Source organism: Palaemon carinicauda, chromosome 7 (genome assembly GCF_036898095.1).
Source record: "Palaemon carinicauda isolate YSFRI2023 chromosome 7, ASM3689809v2, whole genome shotgun sequence".
Taxonomy (NCBI): domain Eukaryota; kingdom Metazoa; phylum Arthropoda; class Malacostraca; order Decapoda; family Palaemonidae; genus Palaemon; species Palaemon carinicauda.
In genome coordinates, this window is record NC_090731.1 from 171,547,774 (window position 1) to 171,570,713 (window position 22,940).

A 22,940-nucleotide genomic window follows, 5' to 3' on the forward strand; every position below is an offset into this window, starting at 1 on the left:
GGCTACCATGTGCATGTTTTTTTTTTTAGTTAAAATGTCGTTCATCACCACGAGGACCATTTTACCGCGAGTGCCCCTTTTTCATTTTTTTTCATTTTTTTTCATTTTTTTGCCAAGTCATTTTTCCGTAAGATATTGCCAAATAGTGTCGTAAAACTTTTGCTTGTTTAGTGTTGGAAAGTGTGTCTAGATGATCTGGCTACCCATGCATGACTTTGTTTTTGTCAGATACGGCGTAGTTATTGGTATATTGGGTATTTAACTGCGGTTACCAATTTCTGTTTTTTTTTCAATATTTGTAAAAATTACTACGTAGTAAGGAATTGCCGTATATTATTCATTTTTTTTTCATGTTTATGTGTTAGAAAGTGTGCCTTGATGGTTGGGCTAACACGTGCATGTCTTTTTTTTTATCTGAGATGTCGTATATTAGAATGTCGGGCATTTTACCGCGAGTGCCCCTTTTTATTTGTTTTGCATTTTTTTGCTTAGTCATTTTTCCGTAAGATATTGCGAAATAGTGTCGTAAAACTTTTGCTTTTTTAATGTTGGAAAGTGTGTCTAGATGATCTGGCTACCCATGCGTGACTTTGTTTTTGTCAGATACGACGTAGTTATTGGTATATTGGGTATTTAACTGCGGTTGCCAATTTCTGTTTTTTTTTCAATATTTGTAAAAATTTACTACGTAGTAAGGAATTGCCGTATATTATTGATTTTTTTTTCATGTTTATGTGTTAGAAAGTGTGCCTTGATGGTTGGGCTAACACGTGCATGTCTTTTTTTTTTATCTGAGATGCCGTATATTAGAATGTTGGGCATTTTTCCGCGAGTGCCCCTTTTTATTTGTTTTGCATTTTTTTGCTTAGTCATGTTACCGTAAGGAATTGGCAAGTAGTGTCGCAAAACTTATATTTTTATAGTGTTGGAAAGTGTTTCTAGATGATCTGGCTACCCATGCCTATTTTTTTTTTTAGCCAGATATGGCGTATATATAAGTATGTGTTCGATTTTCCTGTGATTGCCATTTTTTCGTTTTTTCCCATTTCTTTCAAAATTACTACGTACTAAGGAACTATCACAGAGTAATATTTCATTTATATGTTTATTTGTCGGAAAATATGCCTTGATGGTTTGCCTAGCACGTGGCTGAAATTTTTTTTTTCTGAAATGCCGTATATTAGAATGGCCATTTTTCCACGAGTGCCCCTTTTTATTTGTTTTGCATTTTTTTGCTTAGTCATGTTACCGTAAGGAATTGGCAAGTAGTGTCGCAAAACTTATATTTTTATAGTGTTGGAAAGTGTTTCTAGATGATCTGGCTACCCATGCCTATCTTTTTTTTAGCCAGATATGGCGTATATATAGGTATGTGTTCGATTTTCCGGTGATTGCCATTTTTTCGTTTTTTCCCAATTCTTTCAAAATTACTACGTACTAAGGAACTATCACAGAGTAATGATTCCTCTAGATGTTTATTTGTCGGAAAATTTTGTTTACTTTTTTTTTGATTGAATATCATCAAATTTTTTTAGCTAAAATATTGTTTTACATTTTTTTTTTTCGATTTTATTTCCCTTCAAAAAAATTTTTTTGGGTCAGAATTTTAATTTTATAGTCGTAAAATAATCGACAATTATCCAGCAACCCACCATACAATTTTTATGCATATCCAATAATAATTAGATTAGTAAATAACACCTTGAAATTGACATACCCTTCCTACATTTCAAGTGGCAGATTAGGGAGTCTGAGTCAGTGTGGTTGGCGGCCATTTTGTGGACATATCCGAAGCGTAAGCTGCCCTATCTATATATATTCTTGTTCCCTATAGAATTTGTGATATTTTGGTATATTTTTACCTGCATAAATATCATATTATATATTAAATATATGTATTTTTTTACGAAATTTCCAAGTACTCAAAAAATTACCTTTAGATATGGCCCCTGATATAAATGTAATTTACAAAATAATGAAGATTTTTTTACATATTTCTATTTTAGGATAACATATGTTTATTCCCTAAAAAAATTAGCCACTTCCTATTTCATTTGGGTACCCAAAAAAATTCATGAAATTTGGACAATTTTTTTTGGCCAAAAAAAGTTACCCTTTTTTTCTCATTTCAGATCTTCACCTCCATGGGTCTGACTTCATCCAAAATACATCAAGATGTGTCCTAAACATTCAAGAATCAATTCCTAAAAGGATTTGTGTATATATGTATAAACTTTTTTTTATGAATTTTTATGTCAGGTCTTTTTTTTTTTCTACTTAATTTTTTAAAATATTTATAATAAATAGTTTTTCTGCAGATGAGTAGTATTTATCTTTACAGTTGTTTTAAGCATTCATTGAAGTTTTTTTTGGCAAAAGAAAAAAGGAGGTTACTGCAAAAACTGATTTTTCAAGAATTTTTTTGGCGTCGGGGTCGTTCGCGTCCGAGTATACCCTTAAAGGGGTGTCCGAGGACCGTACCTATCCAGGGTTAATTAGGCCAACTTCAAAACCTGAACTTAAAGATTCTTTTTTATGAGGTGCAATGATGGGTTCAAGACTAGAAATCAAATTGAAATCAAAGACAATATCATAAAACTGATGAGTCTTATGAAAATCAGCATATCTCTGCGTAATAGGATTAAAGGCTAAATGGAAACTGGAATTGCTAGTTTTTTCTAAATCTGTGACAATAATATATCAATTCTATCTGCCACAAAGTTGAGAACTCAGGAATATAAAAAGCCTTGGAATTAACTACTTCCACCGATTTGGAAGAATGACATGCTTTTATATCAAAATTATTATCATTATCACTTGCTAAGCTACAAACCTAATTGGAAAAGCAGAATGCTATAAGCCCAGGGGCTCCAACAGGGAAAATAGCCCAGTGAGGAAAGGAAACAAAGAAAAATAAAATATTTTATGAAGAGCAACAAGAATAAAATAAATATCTCCTATAAATAATATAAAAACTTTATCAAAACAAGAGGAAGAGAAATAAGATAGAATAGTGTGCCCAAGTGTACCCTCAAGCAAGAGAACTCTAACCCAAGACAGTGGAAGACCATCGTACTGAGGCTATGGCACTACCCAAGATTAGAGAACAATGGTTTGATTTTGGAGTGTCTTTCTCCTAGAAGAGCTGCTTACCATAGCTAAAGAGTCTCTTCTACCCTTTCAAAGAGAAAAGTGGCCACTGAACAATTACAGTGGAGTAAGAAGTTTATAGTAATCTCAGTGTTGACAGGTGTATGAGGACAGAAAAGAATGTTTAAAGAATAGGCCAGACTATTCGGTGCGTGTATGTAGGCAAAGGGAAAATGAACCGTAACCAGAGAGAAGGATCCAATGTACTACTGTCTGGCCAGGCAAAAGACCCCACAACTCTCTAGCGGTAGAATATCAACGGGTGGCTGGTGCCCTAGTCAACCTACTACCTATTATATCACAATCATAATTTGCTCTGTAAAGAGAAAATGAAAATTAAACCAGCTAAGTTAGAGAGACCAAGAGTATGTCTGCTCGGCTTGGTGGCTGAAGTCAAAGTGGCTTTTTAGTGTAGATGGAGAAGGGGATTCCCCATCACCCTCTTGTAAATTTTAACAGCAGCGTTTCCAGCTTCCCTGAAATCATACTATACTCTCATTAATCCTTTTACCCCCAGGCTATTTGGGAAATTTCCAACCCTTAACCCCCAAGGGTTATTCTTTTTAAGAACATTTTGCAGTATATTTTTTTTAAATTGCTCTAACAGCCTTAATTTTCATCATAGAGAGGTCAGGTTGGTCTCATTCTCTTGGAAAATATCTGAAGTTTCTCAAAAAATTATCAAAAATATGCAAAAAAAAATTTAAATAGCATTTTTTTGCAAGGACGTACCGGTACGTCCATGGGGGTAAAGGGGTGAGTTTTTTGAAACGTACCACTACGTCCTTTGGGGGTAAAAGGGTTAAGGAACGAAGCTTTGTATCCACGTAGAAGCAAACTTATACCTTGAAACAATTGAAAATAAATATGATATTTTTGTTTAACTCAAATCTGAAAAGTTAATATTATATAAAGTATTCATATCACATTATTACTACTACATTTTTGACAGAAATACCCCATGCAGCATCCCATATTTAGACTGAATAAAAATGCATAGTCCCCTCGATATATTTAGTTAATATTCAAAATGTCGGCTAGCCCCAAAAATTGGGGGAAGTGCCTTGGTATATGATGATTCAAAATATTAAATATCCGATAAAATCAATTGAAAAAATATGTATATTAACCAGAAGATTAAAGTTCAAAATTAAATAAGAAAAGATATAATGAAAACCAAATAAATTCTCACATCTAGAAACTTACAAATTCGGCGAAAACTTGAAGTCCAAATTCTTGTATTTTTCGTCCATGGCGATAGACAAGCTGTTTAAGAGAGGAATCCTAGGTACCATGTGGCAGAAAAGGTTTTTCTTTTCCTTAAAGGCAGCCATGAGAGATTCAAAAACTTCTTCTGCAACTTCATCATTCACAGAATGGGATTGCCATGAGCCTGGGTATGTTTTCAAGAAAAGTAATTAGTTTAGATGACTTAGTTTGATAAGAATTAATCAAGAACATATCAATAATGATGCATGTATAACCTAATTTATAAATCAAATACAGGGAGAAGGATAGGTAGTGGTGGTTGAATTTTGACAATCAACCCAAAATCTAACCAAATTGTCTTTAGATCATCGCCAATTATCCCACTAAAATTTTGTCGAATAGTTTTTATGCGTATCACAAACACACAGACAGACAGATATACAAACATACTTCTATCAAAATATTACCTTCGTCGCAATGAAGGTGGCAAAGTGCAATGTGCAACTACCTAAAACTCATTTCCATGCATGGAAAGAACTAATAATTGCCCATAAAATCATTAATATTTTTATGGTTTGTTGAAAATGCACCTCGTAGTAACAGGGGATTTTGAGGAGGGAGAAGTCTACTTGTAAAGGGACCTCTGGTAGTGGTATCACTCACCCCAGTTTTAATATCGACACCCTTTAGGGGTGAGCGAGCTGGGTATATTCCTGGCATTTCATGCAACTTTTTTCTCTGGTATATTTAGCAGTATTTATACCTTTGAAATGGCGCTTTAAGGAGCATTTCACTGGGCGACACAGGTTCCTCGCCCAGAAACAGATTTTTCCTTCGTCAAAATCCCTTATATGAGATTATCATATCTATCTTTAAGGTGTACCTTTCTTACATATTCATGCAAAAATACTCAAATTTTAGTCAGCTTCCCAAACAGGTCAAACTGAAATAATTCAATTACACACAAGCTGAGCGTTATCATATCAATATATGCAAGTGTACACCTTAAAAAGTTCAACGATAGATGTTTTCAATGAAAATTAGCCACACATAACAAAGGGATGAGTAGAAACAAGAAGGAAGTTTATCCTGGGAATATAGAAAAGTAGGACAATTCATTCATTATTAACCCTTTTACCCCCAGGCTATTTGGAAATTTCCAACCCTTAACCCCCAGGGGGTAATTTTTTTCCCAGCACATTTTGCAGTATATTTTCTTTAAATTGCTCTAAAAGCCTTAATTTTTGTCATAGAGAGGTCAGGTTGGTCTCATTCTCTTTGAAAATGCCTGAATTTTCTCAAAAAATTATCAAAAATATGAAAAAAAAAAATTTTATAGCATTTATTTGCAAGGACATACCGGTACGTCCATGGGGGTAAAGGGATGGCTTTTGTGAAACGTACCAGTACGTCCTTTGGGGTAAAGGGATGGCTTTTGTGAAACGTACCAGTACGTCCTTAGGGGGTAAAAGGGTTAAAGTAGTTAAGCAAAGCCATCATATCATTCTTAGATGAACAATGATGCTTCAGAGAATTTTTTTAAGTTGGAATGTGAATACTGAAGAAAGAAAACATCAAAGGAAATAGATAATCACAAAAGGCAGACCGCTATATAGCTGAGGGGTGAAGACACTGTAAAAACATTTAGTTAATCATAATATCATTAAAAAAATCATACTCCTCAAAAAAGACATGTGAGGACCATTAAGACCTCCACTTATTTCTTACAAATTCTTTAAGTCTTAGAATTATTTAACCCTTTTACCCCCAAAGGACGTACTGGTACATTTCACAAAAGCCATCCCTTTACCCGCATGGACGTACCGGTACGTCCTTGCAAAAAAATGCTATAAAAATTTTTTTTTTCATATTTTTGATAATTTTTTGAAAATATTCAGGAATTTCCCAAGAGAATGAGATCAACCTGACACCTCTATGACAAAAATTAAGGCTGTTAGAGCAATTTAAAAAATATATACTGCAAAATGTGCTGGGGAAAAAATAACCCCTTGGGGGTTAAGGGTTGGAAATTTCCAAAGAGCCTGGGGGTAAAAGGGTTAAGTCTTAGAATTATTTAATATAACTCAACTTTTTTAAGTAATTTTACCACATGTATGTTCATAAATGAGTGTTAATGACTCTCTTAAGATGCTTACCTATACTGCAACTCTTAATAGCATCTTTAAATCCAAACAGCGAGTGAATCTTGAAGTAGTAGGGTGGACGGCGTCGTGTCCTGATGAGGCAAACCTTATTGTGGACATAGGCTCTCTTGTAACCATTATAAAGATCTATAAACTTTGACTGGTATCTCTCAGAGGTCCGTTCAAAGCCACCCGCAAGCATCATGAGCCTAACCTGTGGGTTGAAGGAGAAAATACATATATAGGTCTTTAACTTATAAACATGCTGAGGTACAAACAAATGTCCAACTGGAAATAAGAAAGATAAAGAAATACTATAATAAAACAATATTATCTATATATTAATACGATAGCATGTGTATTATTTATTGTCTCTCTCACGCTTTAAAGAAAATGGAAATAATTTCATGGTATACTCTTACAAATTCACACTTTAAAAGAAAATGAGAATAATTTCAAGGTACACTCTTACAAATTCACGCTTTAAAGAAAAGGGAAATAATTTCATGGTATACTCTTACAGATTCACACTTTAAAGAAAATGAGAATAATTTCAAGGTATACTCTTGCAAATTCACACTTTAAAGAAAATGGAAATAATTTCATGGTGTACTCTTACAAATTCACATTAGACTTTGATTACTTTACCAAAGCACATCTTATATAGTTTTCCCAATTTTGTCTTTGGCACCTGACTTCTTTTTTTAAATATTAGACAAAAAATTGAGTTCTATCAATTTCCATAACCTAGATTATAAAATTAATCTCAGGACATTTTATTCAAACATGTATATGTTAGGAACAAGATAATAAGTATTGAAAATATCATTTCGTGTAATTTACACGGGATCCTCTAGCATCATTTAATACAGTAAGCTAAATGACATTTTTAATAACCTGATCTCTATTTCATATCTTCTGGCTTTTGTAGTTGGAACCAATCGACTTACAAACACCTTCTTGGAACCATCAAGTTTGTAAGTTGAGGATACAAGGGTGGAGATTTGGCAGTTGGGAGGGAAGAAAATAAGAGAAAGGAGAAAATGCTAAAAGGCTGAAAGTACTGCAACCGAGATCTAAAAGGTGTTACAAAAGAAATCTAATTCTAGTTCCCTCTAACTCACACCAGGTGAGATACAGTAGATCCTCAAGAGTACATACATACATATACCAAGGCACATCCCCCAATTTTGGGGGGTAGCCGACAACAAATGAAACAAAACAAAAAAGGGGACACCTCTACTCTCTACGTTCTTCCCAGCCTAACAAGGGACTCAACCGAGTTCAGCTGGTACTGCTAGGGTGTCACAGCCCAACCTCCCACATTATCCACCACAGATGAAGCTTCATAATGCTGAATCCCCTACTGCTGCTACCTCCGCTGTCATCTAAGGCATCGGAGGAAGCAGCAGGGCCTACCGGAACTGCGTCACAATCGCTCGTCATTCATTCCTATTTCTAGCACTCTCTCACATCTATCCTCCTATCACCCAGAGCTTCCTTCACTCCATCCATCCACCCAAACCTTGGCCTTCCTCTTGTACTTCACCTAACAACTCTTGCATTCATCACCTTCTTTAGCAGACAGCCATTTTCCATTCTCTCAAGAGTATCGTATTAATAAAATGAACACACATTAGTCGTGATTACCTGATTCCAATCTACTCCATTGTCTTCACTCAATAATTCCCGAACCGTGAACAGCAATTCGAGTGTCTCGTCAGAACTCCAGCCATCAGTATCAGCGGCCCTCCAAATGTCTGTTGACAAAAATTGAAACGTTAACATAAAAAGTCTTAGATTATGAAGTTAACATCTTAAATTTTAGCAGATAAATGATAAAGACAACTTTGTGCATAATTAAATGAAGAATAGTCGGAAGGCATTTTTGTAAAAAAAAAAAAAAAGAAAAAAAAAACTAACTATAATAATACGATAAGATTCAGCATAAAAAGGTATTAGGTTATCAAGCTAACATCTTAAATTTTAGCAGACAAATGATCAAGACGACTTTGTGCATCGTTAAATGAAGAATAGTCGGAAGGCATTTTTGTAAAAGAAAAAAATATATAAAAAATACAAATGAACAACAGTAAATGAAAACAACACATAAACTCACCTCTAGGGTCCCATTCCGCATCATGTGCCACAAGAGGGCTCAAAATATCCCTCAGGATATTTTTATTTTTCACTTGCAACGGCGTTTCATCGAGGTCTTCTTCGGGCAAAATTTCCTGATATGAGCCCAATTCTTCTCTTATGTACTTGCAGCATAACTGTTGGCACATTATTTAATTCAAATTAATATGGATAAGATATATCCAATACAATTTTAGTTACAAGATAAAACTAGGGTATTGATATTTTTGTATATTACTGTGTTAGTAAAGCTGCTAAAGGGTCTCAGTACAAAGCATTCAATATAAAATGTTCATTAAAAGGTTTCTATAAATATTTTGGAATGTTCTTTAAAAGATTGTGGTTATTACATTCAATATAAATCTGAATAAAAAATTAATAATTGTCATCTTATATACAAAAATTATTTTGTATCTAAAAACCTCTTTAACCCTTTAACCCCCAAAGGACGTACTGGTACGTTTCACAAAACCCATCCCTTTACCCCCATGGACGTACCGGTACGTCCTTGGAAAAAAATGCTGTAAAAATTTTTTTTTTTCATATTTTTGATAATTTTTTTTAGAAAATTCAGGCATTTTCCAAGAGAATGAGACCAACCTGACCTCTCTATGACAAAAATTAAGGCTGTTAGAGCAATTTAAAAAATATACTGCAAAATGTGCTGGGGAAAAAATAACCCCCAGGGGGTTAAGGGTTGGAAATTTCCAAATAGCCTAGGGGTAAAAGGGTTAATAAATACATTACTTACAAAACAGACATTAACATTCCTACTGTAGTATTCTTCATTTCTCTCTCTCTGTATGTTCAGCCCTTCTATGCCTTTCTTTTCCTCCTCCCTTAAAAACTCCCACACTATGCACTTTTGGCCAGCCTATCATTATCCATTCTTTCCACATGACCAAACCATGTCAAATAACACTGGTTAAAGTTTCCAACTACATTTACCCTTTCACCACTTCAGCTAAGCATCATCACATATTTCACCCTTTCAATTCTTCCTTTGTTACATCCACTTTACATACAATTCATCTCAACATTGTTTTCTTTCATTCAATATCAATAACTGCCACTGATAAAGAAGAATTGGCTCAAAACGAATCAAATATATTTAAGATTCCTTATTTAGTTACTTTACACATTTGTTAAGTAACGAAACATAAAAATCTTAAGCATCAATTCTTCAACAATGTCGATTACCCAAAATAAAATGGTTTTCAAGACTGAATTTGGGGTTCATTTCCTAAATGTTTCTTTTGTTCACTATCTTTCTACTCCATATTATCAGTTATCCTTCACCTTATGAAGTCTTGTAACTACAAACTCCTAAAAATCACAAATTTTAAGTAATTTGTATTTTTCCTAACAGTACTTACCTCAAACTACTTTCTTAGGAGTATCTGGGATCTCCTTCCCATCCGACCAGAGTTTTGTGTAGTTTACCCTAAACCCATTTTCTATGAGGGGTAACCTCAGGCAGAGTGATACGCTCCCTGAGGATAACCCCAGGTCAGAGAGCATGCCTGCTCAGGTCTCGACCTCCAGTAAGTTCTTAGTAGCTAAGGTCTCTAAGAATACCAGGGGACACTCAGGGAAGGCAGGGTAGGCCATTACCCGAAAGAAGTTCGAGGTAAGTACTGTTAGAAAAAATACAAATTACCTAAAATTTGTGATTTGTTCCAACACGAAGTACTTACCTCGAACTACTTTCTTAGAGACTTATACTTTAGGAGGTGGGCGTGGCCCTAAAAAGTTCTTGAGACCGTGCTGAGGAATATCCAGAGACCTAAAAAGGAGGCTAGGTCGTGTTGACCCCGTAGAAAATCGATCGAGAGGAAACTACACAAAAACCTATCTTAGTGTCTAAGAAACTCACCTGTGCAAGAAATCCTAGGGGACATGTCTTCCCCCCATTGAGGTACTTGTCTCCGGCTCAGGGCCCCCTCAGAGCCCACTTGAAGCGGATAAAGGGGAAGAAAGTACAAGGGGGTTTAAGGAAAAAACCTGTGTCTCTTGTGCTTGTTACTGAGGCTATACCTTTAAACCGTTGGGAGAGCGGAAACGATGATACCTATCGAGAACCCGTCCAGGGATTTTCTTAAACAGTCCTTCAAATAGTGAGCCGTGAAGGTAGACGGGTTGGCCCAGGTGCCTGCCCTTAGGATCTGGCCCACTGACATATTCTTCTCGAAAGCTAAGGTAGTACTAAGGCCCCTAATGTCATGGGGCCTGGGCTTTCCAGGCAGGGGGATTCTTGCCTTACTGTAGGCCCTGATGATGACCTGCCGTAACCAGAAGGAGATGGTATTTTTCGAGACTGGCTTCTCCACGAGGCCTGTGGAAACAAAAATACTTTTGATCTCGGGCCGGAGTCTGGCTGTCCTCTCCAAGTATTTCCTCAACGCCCTGATGGGGCACAGGTGCAAATCCTTCGAGTCGTCCGACTGGGGGATTGCCGGAATTGAGAAACCTTCAAACCTGGGGTCCCACACGACAGGATTCTGGGTCTTCGCTACGAAGGAAGGGTCGAACTTGAACGTGACTTCCCGCCAACCTTTCGAGTGAGCCACTTCGTAGGACAGACCATGAATATCACCCACCCGTTTAGCTGAAGCCAACGCCAGCAAGAAAACTGTCTTGAGAGTGAGATCCCTGTCCACGATGTCACGTCCCATTGTGGCACCTTCACAGCTTGTGGGGGGCATGATTGTTCAAAAATTTTAATGAGCATTGAGATATGTCTGGAGTTACTCAGGTCTATGCCCTTCAGGAGAAAAACTTGGCCCAGAGCAGCGCGGACTCCCTTGATGGCCGGGATGGACATGTTGACCACATCCCTGAGGTAAACTAGGAATCCGCTATCTGCGGAATGGAGGCCTTCAGGGGCCTGATGTCCCTAGCGGTGCACCATTTGGTAAAAGTGGCCCACTTAGCCTGGTAGACCGCTGCTGATGATCGTCTCAGGTAGCCCGACATCCTCATTGCTGTACTCGACGAATAGCCCTCCCTCCTCAGGAGGCGCTCGATAACCTCCACACGTGAAGGCGAAGGGACTGAGGGTTCTCGTGGAATCTTTGGAAGTGTGGTTGCTGGAGAAGGTCTGGCCTGTTCGGAAGGGGACAGGGCAGCTGTTGTGCTAACTCCCTTAGGTCCACGAACCATTCTCTCTCCGGCCACCAGGGCGCTACCAAAGTCATCCACAGGTTGTCCGCCTTTCTTACTCTGTTGAGGACCTGCCTGAGCATCCCGAAGGGGGGAAAAGCGTACACGTCGAGATTGTCCCAAGGATGTTGGAAGGCGTCCTCGAACGCCGCTTTTGGGTCTGGCACAGGAGAACAGAACACGGGGAGTTGTGTGTTCAGCCTCGTTGCGAAGAGGTCCATCACCGGAGAACCTCATTTTTGAATGACGGTTCTGGCTACTCCCGGGTGCAGAGACCATTCGGACCCTACCACTTGCCCCATCCTGCTGAGGCCGTCGGCGAGGACGTTCCTTTTCCCCGGAATGAACCTTGCCGACATTCTGATCTTCTCCACTTCGGCCCACTCCAGAAGTTCTAACGTGAGGACGCACAGCTCCTTCGACCTTAGGCCTCCCTGTTTCTTTATGTAAGCTACCACCATGGCGTTGTCGCACATCAGAGCCACGGTGTTTCCCAGGAGTAGGTGGACGAACTCCTGGCACACCCTTCGTACTGCCCTCATCTCTAGCACGTTTATGTGCTGGGTCTTCTTTTGGGCCGTCCAGCTCCCTCTTGCTGAATTCCCTAGGAGATGGGCACCCCACCCCTCCTTCGATGCGTCCATGAACAGGAGCATCTCCGGGGGGTCGGCTGCAAAGGGCATCACTTTGAGGGTGTTTGTCCTGCAGCTCCACCATTCCAGGACCTGTTTTGTCTTCGGGAACACCGGGACCACCCTGTGGGGGAGTCCGTCTGGTTCCAGCTCTCTTTCATGTTCCACTGGACCTCCCTGAGCTTCAGCCTGCCCTGGGGGACCAGTTTCTCCAACGACACAAGGTGGCCTACCAGTCTCTGCCAGTCCTTCGCCCTCCTGGGTTGGTCCGTCAGGAAGGGGCGGAGGACCTGGTCTAAGTTGTCCAGCCTTTCCGAGGAGGGGAAGGCTTTCACCAACCGGGAATCCAGGACCATTCCGAGGTAGGTCATCCTGGTGGAGGGTATCAGTTGGGACTTCTTTAGGCTGATGGTGATACCCAAAACGTTGCCGAACTGCAGCAGCTTCACGCCTTGTTCCTTCAGTACTTCCTCCGAGGCTGAAAGTAACAACCAGTCGTCTAGGTACCGAATCAGACGTATGCCCTGTTCATGCGCCCAGACTGAGACCGTCGTGAAGACCCTCGTGAAGACCTGGGGGGCTGTGGACAGCCCGAAGCAGAGGATCTTGAACTGCAATGTTTGGGTACCCCATTTTACCCTTAGGTACTTCCTGCTGGAGGGATGAACCGGGATTTGGAAGTAAGCATCCTTGAGATCTACTGACATCATGAAGTCCCCTTCTCTCAAGGATGCCAAGACCGACTTAGGAGTGTCCATTTTGAAGTCGGTCTTGCAGACGAACTTGAGGGCTGAGAGGTCTATGACCGGTCTCCACCCTTCTGTCACTTTCTCCACCAGGAACAGCCTGCTGTAGAACCCTGGACCTGGGTCCTGGACAGGTTCCATTGCTCCTTTTGCCAACATTGCTGAGACCTCTCCCTGCAGAGCTGTCTTTTTCAAGGGGTCCTTGGGGGCTAGCCACTCCGCCTGCTGGTCTGGCATCAGAGGTGGAGGGTCCGCTAGGAAAGGCAACGTGTACCCTTCCTTCAGTACTGTCACGGTCCACGGGTCTGCCCCGTGGTCTTCCCATGCTTGCCAAGAATGTTTGAGGCATCCCCCCACCTGAGGCTTTGGCAGGAGTAGGGGGCCTCCCTCCCTATCTTCTCCTTGAGGTGCGGCCTGAACGTCCCCTTCTGGACGCTGAGAACGATGGTCTATAGGCGGTTTAGGTCGAGGCTGCTCCCCTACGGGAGGGCTGAGACGACTGGGACCAGGCCGTAGACGAGTTGTCTCTTCTGGGCTGGCTAGGAGAGGCCCGAGGAGGGAGAGGCATGTCGGCGGTGGACCTTCTGTACGTCGGCCTTCTGACCGGGTGGGGCCTGGGCTCGTTCGGGTCCTTCAACTTCCTAACCCTCTCAATCGACTCTTCCGCTGCCTTCAGGGGAAAGATAGCGTCGTCCCACAGGGTCAGGCTTCTCAGAGACCTGGCCTCTCTGTCAGGAAGCCGCCTAGTGATTTTTCTCAAGACCGTGTCCCTCCTCCGCAGGACCCAGTTGGCGGCCAAAGCTAGCGTCTGGTAGGAGAGGATTTTCAGGGCATTACCTCCCGAACTGATAAGTTCCTTAAGTAAGGCCTGAGTTTCTGGTACCATGAGATCATATGAGGACTGGACGCCCACCAGGGTGGAGGCCCACCAGTCTAACCACGAGGAGACGTTGACCAAGTCCTTCGCAATCTCCTCCATCATGATTGCCTCCGATGGAGAGAAGCAGATCGGAGCCGTCGCCGCCCTCTCTTCTGAGGCTCCCTGCCCCAACACGGCGAGTGCCGGCTCCAGTGCACAGGCACCTGCTCGCTGTCCCTCCGGGAGGTAAAACTTACTCTGGGACTTCAGGCCCTGGAGTAGATTGGAAGCACTCTGATTCTTGGGAGCCTCGGCGTGGTTGGCCACGATCCTGACCACATGGGCTCTACCCAACTTCATGTCCCTCGCTAAAGGAAGAGCCAAGGAGGGTCGCTGCTGGACCGGGGCGTCCACTAGCCTATTGAGACTGGAACGCCATGAATCTTCGGAGGAGGGCTCTGGCTCGTCCATTCTGTGGTGGGTCCTGATGAGGCCTATTACCCTCCGATAGGCCGATACCTCTGCTGCTGAACCCTCTCCATGGTCGTCGAGTTCTTCCGAAGGAAGCGCCGACGCATACGACGGGGGATACTCCGGCGGAGGCCCTCGCACGTGGGGGGGTCCTGGACCGACCCTCTTGCGGGGGTTCTCGCTGAAGGATGGGCATCGCCGTCGGGACAGGGGCCTCCGTCCTAGGTCCATCACCCCTTCCGGAGGTCCACGAGTCTGCGGGCCTGCCCGCCGAGGGGAGCCGTAGGTCACGCTCGTGACGAGCTAGGTGAGCTTTTGAGGTCAGGACTCGGTTGCCAGACCGAGGGGGCGACTCTCTCCGCTGGGCGGATGGAGCCGGAACCTTCGCGGACTTACGCCTGTCGACTGGAACCTGCAAGGATGGATCCCTCCGTCGGTTGCCACTGCTGCCGGATGAGTATCTATCTGGGGAGCGCGTCCTCGGGCGCCAACTTGAAGGGCCTGGCGCCGCAGCTAACTCCAGCAGCCTGTCGAGGTGAATCATCACCCACTCACCGTCCGGGGAGGCACTTTTCTTCCACTTCCTCCTGGGGGATCCTGGGCACTGACTCTCGTGGCGCGATCTAGAGCGAAAGCGCGATAGCTTCCTACGGGACTTCTCTCGCTGTCTCTTGAGCTTCCTCAGCGCCTCGTCCTCCGAGGAGCAGGAAAGCTCCTCCACTGAGGAGACCGAAGACTTGTAGGCCCTCTTTGATGACTTTGCCTCCCGCGCTGGTGTAGGAAGGTTCCTTCGACGCTCCGTGGACGGCGACGCCTGTAGAAAAACCTCCGGGAATATGGCCGACGGCGCTGGGGGGGAGCATGGAGGCTCTTCCATGGGGGACCAGGTCCCGAAGCTTTCCTCCATCCACAGCGGTGACCTGAAAGGCGTCTTGGGGGGAACCCACGCAGTGGGGTGCGACGGCGGGGAAAGCTCCTTCTCAACGTTGCCTTCGGCTGCAGAAGTGCCTGAAAAACACGCCCAAGAGGCTGGAGAAGAATTAGGTACATTTTTCCCCCACATGGGGTCATCCGAGGACACGTGACCTGCTTGCACCAGGAATCCGTCTCCCGTACACACTCCCGCCCCTCCCTCAGGCCCCTCACTCGCCTGGAACGACGCCACAACCCCACTATCCTAAAGGTCAGACTCTTGGGGAAGGGCCGCGGGCCTCTTCCCCGCAACGGACTTACCTCGTCCCCTACTCTGGGTAGGGGAGGGTGGAAGGGAAGCTCGGTCCGACGAGACGCCCGGCGAAGCAAGGGAGGAAGGGACGCTTCTTAGGCGACTTCTTCGCCGCCTTTTTCTTCTTGGTGCTATACTGCACCCACTGCACCTCATTCCATGACTCGCACTCCGGACACGTGGCGGAAGGGGAACAACGCTGCCCGTGCACGAGAAACACAAGGAGTGCGGGTCAACTTCGGGTTTTGAGAGAAATGCTCCACACGATTTACCGGCCATAGGCCCAGGACAATGGTGGGGATGCTCCATGAGACAGGAGAAAGCACCACGAGACACAAGCACGCACAGGGAAAGCACAAAGAGAAAGCACAAGGGGACCAACCACGTGGATACCGCGTGAGACACAAAGGGGTCGGGGACACACAAAGTCACACTGGGATTAGGAGAGCGGCGAGATGATATCGCTACGCGACCAGAGAACTTACTGGAGGTCGAGAACTGAGCAAGCATGCTCTCTGACCCGGGGTTAGCCTCAGGGCGCGTATCACTCCACCTGAGGTTACCCCTCATAGAAAATGGGTTTAGGGTAAACTACACAAAACTCTGGTCGGATGGGAAGGAGATCCCAGATACTCCTAAGAAAGTAGTTCGAGGTAAGTACTTCATGTTGGAACAAATATTATTTTCATTATGAAATAAATTTTTGAACATACTTATCTGGTAGTTATATATATAGAAGTAAGCTATATGTATAACTACCAGGTAAGTCTTGTGTTTAAAAATACTACCTACTTCATCTACTCTTGCTGTACATTTCACCTTAAGAGAAACATTGGTGAGGGGCCCTTACCATATCGAAATAATCCTTACACATATCTGGACATTTTTTAACTCGGCGACTAAGATTGTAAGCGACTTCGTCCCAGAGTGTCTGACCGCTACTTAGAATTCTTTCAAGTTCCACTTCGTCGTGACATAACTGACGCCACTCTTTAACTGTTGTAAGCATATTTTGAACATTTTCATCGCTCCAATTAACAGCTACGGCTTCTGAAAAAAAAAAAAAATACTTTATTAACACTATATCTAAAGATGATGATGAATGCAAAAGTTGATGGGAGAAGTAAAAGAGGAAGGCCAAGGTTTGGGTGGATGGATGGAGTGAAGGAAGCTCTGGGTGATAGGAAAATAGATGTGAGAGAGGCAAGAAAGCATGCTAGAAATAGGAATGAATGGTGAGCGATTGTGACGCAGTTCCGGTAGGCCCTGCTGCTTCCTCCGGTGCCTTAGATGACCGCGGAGGTAGCAGCAGTAGGGGATTCAGAGTTATGAAGCTTCATCTGTGGTGGATAACGGGGGAGGGTGAGCTGTGGCACCCCCTAGCAGTACCAGCCGAACTCGGTTGAGTCCCTTGTCAGGCTGGAAGGAACGTAGATAGGAGAGGTCCCCTTTTCTGTTTCATTTGTTTGATGTCGGCTACCCCCCAAAATTGGGGGAAGTTCCTTGGTGTATGTATGTATGTATATCTATCTTGGTTTTATTATTTTACAAAAATTCAACAATGCAAGTATATAACCATATACAAAAAAGAAAACTTACTCATTTTGTGTCCTTTCGAAAGTAAACGCTTCTTTCCTTCTAACTGAAGCTTCTCAAGATATCGAACAGCTCCTCGATCTGATGAAAAATAAAAGTGCAAGAGGTTATAACGTTAAACGGAGTAACCTTAGTCTGATATCTATAATTGTCTACAAGAATCTTAATAACTAAGAACTCAGTCACCACAAAAGCCTACAAAGTAGGTAAATCACCTACAGTTACCAAATTTTTAGTGTATAATCAATCAAAATGGAAATAAACACTCACTGAACATGCTGGTAAGCCTTGAATAAATAAAGCAAGTTTTCACAGAACTTAATTTTTCAAATGAAAATAAAAACAAGACCATATAACTGGAATTTTTAAAAATAAAAAACAAGTAGTTTTACCTACTATAGAACACTTGTAAAACACCCATTAAACTTTTACAAAATGAATAGATGATTCCCTCGACTATCGCAGGTTTTACGTTAGAAGCCCTCCCCCCCTTGGATAGCCAAAACAACTCAAAGTAGCATCAGAAATCTACAGTACAGGTCCTTAACCCTTTTACCCCCAGGCTATTTGGAAATTTCCAACCCTTAACCCCCAGGGGTTATTCTTTTCCCAGCACATTTTGCAGTATATATTTTTTAAATTGCTCTAACAGCCTTAATTTTTATCATAGAGAGGTCATGTTGGTCTCATTCTCTTGGAAAATGCCTGAATTTTCTCAAAAAATAATCAAAAATATGAAAAAAAAAAATTTATAGCATTTTTTTACAAGGACGTACCGGTACATCCATGGGGGTAAAGGGATGGCTTTTGTGAAACGTACCAGTACGTCCTTTGGGGGTAAAAGGGTTAACTTACAAACTCAATGGGTTCAAAGAAGCCTAATGGTTTGTAAGTTGGATTTTGTTAAATTTTCCCCAAAGGTAGGCATAACCTTAAAGGTAGGCATAACCTGAACCCCATACAGTACCTATGATCTCCAGCTACAAAAGTCAACAAATAATCAGGTTTCATATGAAATATATATCAGGTTATTACAAATGTTGTTGTGCTTACTGTATTAACCCTTTTACCCCCAATGGACGTACTGGTACGTTTCACAAAACCCATCCCTTTACCCCCATGAACGTACTGGTACGTCCTTGCAAAAAAACTGCTGTTTAAATTTTTTTTTTGCATATTTTTGATAACTTTAGGAGAAACTTCAGGCATTTTCCAAAAGAATGAGACCAACCTGACCTCTCTATGATGAAAATTAAGGCTGTTAGAGCAATTTAAAAAATATATATTGCAAAATGTGCTTGAAAAAAAAAGAAAAAAAAATGCCTGGGGGTTAAGGGTTGGAAAGTTCCAAATAGCCTGGGGGGTAAAAGGGTTAAATGATCCAATGTATTATTACAGTATCACTTTATCTTAGCTTTGTTATTTTCAGTTGGATATGTGTTTGTATCTCCGAATATTTGCAAGTTGAAGACCTGATTAAATTTTTTAGAATTTTTCATATTTTATCTTTATAAATTTAAGCTTTTATAAGCCCAAAGATTAGTATTTAGAGCTTTATAAGGCTTAAAATAACTATATATAAAATCATTCAAATATGAAAACTATAAAACTTATCGCACTATATAGCCTAGATTCATTTCGTCATCATCATTATCATGTCCTCCTATGTCTATTGATGCAAAGGGCCTCATAGATTCATATGCAATATATTTATAAATTTGCAATGTCCTGAGGGAGTATTAGGTGAACACCATTATGGCAAGGGATTATTGTAATTAATGAAAATAAAGATGCAGTATTGTAACACCCTCTGACAGGTGCATATAATACTGAAGATTCATGTTTTCCCAAAAAGTTTCAACAAATACCATCCTCACTCTCTTTCTCAAAATAATTTAAGGGTTACAGCAAATGTTTTAACCATCATAAATTTGAAGTTTTCTTTTGAAAAGAGTAGTGTGTGATTTTAGGTTAAGAATACCAGTTGAAATTTCTAATCAAGTAACCAAAATGTTGATGTTGGCTACCACCCAAAATTGGGGGAAGTGCCTTGGTATATGTATGTATGTACATGTCGAAAGTAAAACCCTTGCAATATATCAAATACTGAACTCTATACAGTATTCAGAAAGATAATGGAAATAATAAAAAAATACTTAGTTAAATATTATGACTCACCGGCAATTACAGAAAGCATATGCGTGTATGGATACAGAAGACTTCTCAATTTTGAAAAATACACATTTGTATCAATTGACGACACAACTTCTTCATTTTTCATGAATTTGATTAATGTCTCGGCAATCTGAAAAAAGAAAAAAAGGGAAGACGTCCATAGAACAGGTAATTCATAATCTTAAGAACTAATTGAACAAAATATTTACGTTACTTTCTTCTAGATGAGTAAAAGAGAGTAAATGGTGTCCATACATTGAAATTTATCAGTCAGTGTTATATATCTTACCATATATTTGACAAACTTTTTATCAAGGTTTACAAACATAAAATACATAAAGAAAAGCAGTACAGTATGTAATTGTGATATTTTGATAAAATTTACAAAATGAACTTGTGTCTAAGATCTTGGCAATTTGAAAAAAAATTGTTAGTCATTAATAGAACAGGTAATTTAAAATCTTAAGAACTAAGCAAACCCAATATTTACCTTATTTTATTCCAGAATAGAGTAAAATAGTAAATGATTTCCTTACAACAAAATTCATCATGCAAATCTTTAATGGTAGCTTATAAAAGGGATTTTGATGAAGGAAAAATCTATTTCTGGGCGAGGGACCTGTGTCGCCCCATGAAAAGCTCCTTATAGCACCATTTCTAAAGTATAAATACTGCTAAATATACCAGAGAAAAAGTTGCATGGAATGCCAGGAATAAACCCAGCTCGCTCACTCTAATAGAAAGTCGGTATAGTAACTGGGGCGTGTTAGAACCACTACCAGAGGTCCCTTACCAATTAGTCCTCTCCTTCCTCAATATCCCCCGATACTACGAGGTGCAAAAAGTAACTACCGCAATATGTCATCGTGATATTTTATATAAAACCTACTTGTTAACCCTTTTACCCCCAAAAGATGTACTGGTACGTTTCACAAAAGCCATCCCTTTACCCCCATAGACGTACCGGTACGTCCTTGCAAAAAAAGGCTATAAAAATGTTATTTTTATTAGTAAAATAAATTTTTGAATATACTTACCCGATAATCATGTAGCTGTCAACTCCGTTGCCCGACAGAATTCTATGGAGGGATACGCCAGCTATCACAATACTAGAAGGGGGTGTACTTACAGCGCCACCTGTGGCCAGGTACTATAGTACTTCTTGTTGACACCTCTTCAATTTTTCCTCGGTCCACTGGTTCTCTATGGGGAGGAAGGGAGGGTCAATTAAATCATGATTATCGGGTAAGTATATTCAAAAATTTATTTTACTAATAAAAATAACATTTTTCAATATTAAACTTACCCAATAATCATGTAGCTGATTCACACCCAGGGGGGTGGGTGAAAACCAGTGTACAAGATTAAAGGATAGCTAAGTATCCCATATTTCATATAACAGTTATCTCAAATAACAATGAAATAATAAGTACCTGGTAAGGAAGTCGAATTGAACCGTTACTCTGCCTCTTTTTTAAGTTCGTCTTCCTTACTGAGCGCAGCGTTCCTCTTGGAGGCTGAATCAACTCAAAGGTGCTAAAGTATATAGGGCTGCAACCCCTACTAAAGGACCTCTACACAACCTCTAACCCAGGCGCTTCTCAAGAATGAATTGACCACCCGCCAAATCAAAAAGGATGCGGAAGGCTTCTTAGCCTACCGTAACAACCATAAAAACAACAATAAAAGCATTCAAGAGAAAGGTTAAAAAAGGTTATGGGATTAAGGGAATGTAGTGGCTGAGCCCTCACCTACTACTGCACTCGCTGCTACGAATGGTCCCAGGGTGTAGCAGTTCTCGTAAAGAGACTGGACATCTTTAAGATAAAATGATGCAAACACTGACTTGCTCCTCCAATAGGTTGCATCCATTATGCTCTGCAGAGAACGGTTTTTATTAAAGGCCATCGAAGTAGCTACGGCTCTTACTTCGTGGGTCCTTACCTTCAGCAACGCAAGGTCTTCCTCCTTTAAGTGAGAATGGGCTTCTCTAATCAGAAGCCTTATATAATACGAAACCCCGTTTTTGGACATGGGCCTCGAAGGTTTCTTGATGGCACACCATAAGGCTTCTGACTGTCCTCGAATAGGTTTAGACCTATTAAGATAATACTTGAGAGCTCTGACAGGGCAAAGAACTCTCTCTAGCTCGTTACCTACCATGTTGGAGAGGCTAGGTATTTCAAACGATCTAGGCCAAGGACGTGAAGGAAGTTCATTCTTAGCTAAGAATCCGAGCTGAAAAGAACATGTTGCAGATTCGGTCGTGAAACCAATGTTCTTGCTGAAGGCGTGAACCTCACTGACTCTCTTAGCTGTTGCAAGGCAGACGAGAAAAAGAGTCTTGAGGGTAAGGTCCTTGAAGGAAGCTGACTGGAGAGGTTCGAACCTAGGTGACATAAGGAACCTTAAGACTACGTCTAGGTTCCAGCCTGGAGTGGATAGACGACGCTCTTTAGAAGTCTCAAAAGACTTAAGGATGTCTTGAAGGTCCTTGTTGGAAGAAAGGTCCAAACCTCTGTGGCGGAGAACTGAAGCCAACATACTCCTGTACCCTTTAATCGTAGGGGCTGAAAGGGATCTCTCATTCCTAAGATGTAATAGGAAGTCAGCTATTTGGGTCACAGAGGTATTGGTAGAGGATACTGCATTGGCTCTACACCAGCTCCGGAAGACTTCCCACTTAGATTGGTAGACTCTACGAGTGGAAACCCTTCTTGCTCTGGCAATCGCGCTGGCTGCCTCCTTCGAAAAGCCTCTAGCTCTAGCGAATCTTTTGACAGTCTGAAGGCAGTCAGCCGAAGAGCGTGGAGGTTTGGGTGCAACCTGTCTACGTGAGGTTGACGTAGAAGGTCCACTCTTAGAGGGAGAGTCCTGGGGACGTCGACTAGCCATTGAAGTACCTCTGTGAACCATTCTCTTGCAGGACAAAGGGGAGCAACCAGCGTCAGCCGTGTCCCTTCGTGCGAGATGAACTTCTGAAGGACTTTGTTTATTATCTTGAACGGTGGAAATGCGTAAAGGTCGAGATGGGACCAGTTCAGCAGAAAAGCATCCACATGAACTGCTGCTGGGTCTGGAACTGGGGAACAGTACAGCGGAAGTCTCTTGGTTATGGAGGTGGCAAACAGATCTATGGTAGGCTGACCCCACAAGGTCCAAAGTCTGTTGCACACACTCTTGTGGAGGGTCCATTCCGTGGGAATGACCTGATCCCTTCTGCTTAGGCGATCTGCTGAGACGTTCATGTTGCCCTGAATGAACCTCGTGACTAAAGTGAGGTTTTGACTTCTTGACCAAATGAGGAGGTCCCTTGCGATCTCGTATAGGCTCCTCGAATGGGTCCCTCCTTGCTTGGAGATGTAAGCCAAGGCTGTGGTGTTGTCTGAGTTCACCTCCACCACCTTGCCTAGCAGGAGGGACTTGAAGTTC

At 41.6% G+C, this 22,940-nt stretch overlaps 1 protein-coding gene across 2 annotated transcripts in view; it reads right to left on the reverse strand.

Annotated features, from left to right (window-relative positions):
• Nucleotides 1–22,940, reverse strand: part of LOC137644179 (uncharacterized) — a 109,154-nt gene that overhangs the window by 13,504 nt on the left and 72,710 nt on the right. For both annotated transcript variants that reach the window (XM_068377175.1, XM_068377174.1), the window contains exons 15-21: nucleotides 19,512–19,638; nucleotides 17,337–17,414; nucleotides 16,588–16,787; nucleotides 8,623–8,779; nucleotides 8,154–8,263; nucleotides 6,516–6,717; nucleotides 4,357–4,543 (exon numbers count right to left, since the gene is read on the reverse strand). In XM_068377175.1, coding sequence (XP_068233276.1) covers nucleotides 4,357–4,543; nucleotides 6,516–6,717; nucleotides 8,154–8,263; nucleotides 8,623–8,779; nucleotides 16,588–16,787; nucleotides 17,337–17,414; nucleotides 19,512–19,638 — 1,061 coding nt within the window. The remainder of the gene's footprint in view (nucleotides 1–4,356; nucleotides 4,544–6,515; nucleotides 6,718–8,153; nucleotides 8,264–8,622; nucleotides 8,780–16,587; nucleotides 16,788–17,336; nucleotides 17,415–19,511; nucleotides 19,639–22,940) is intronic.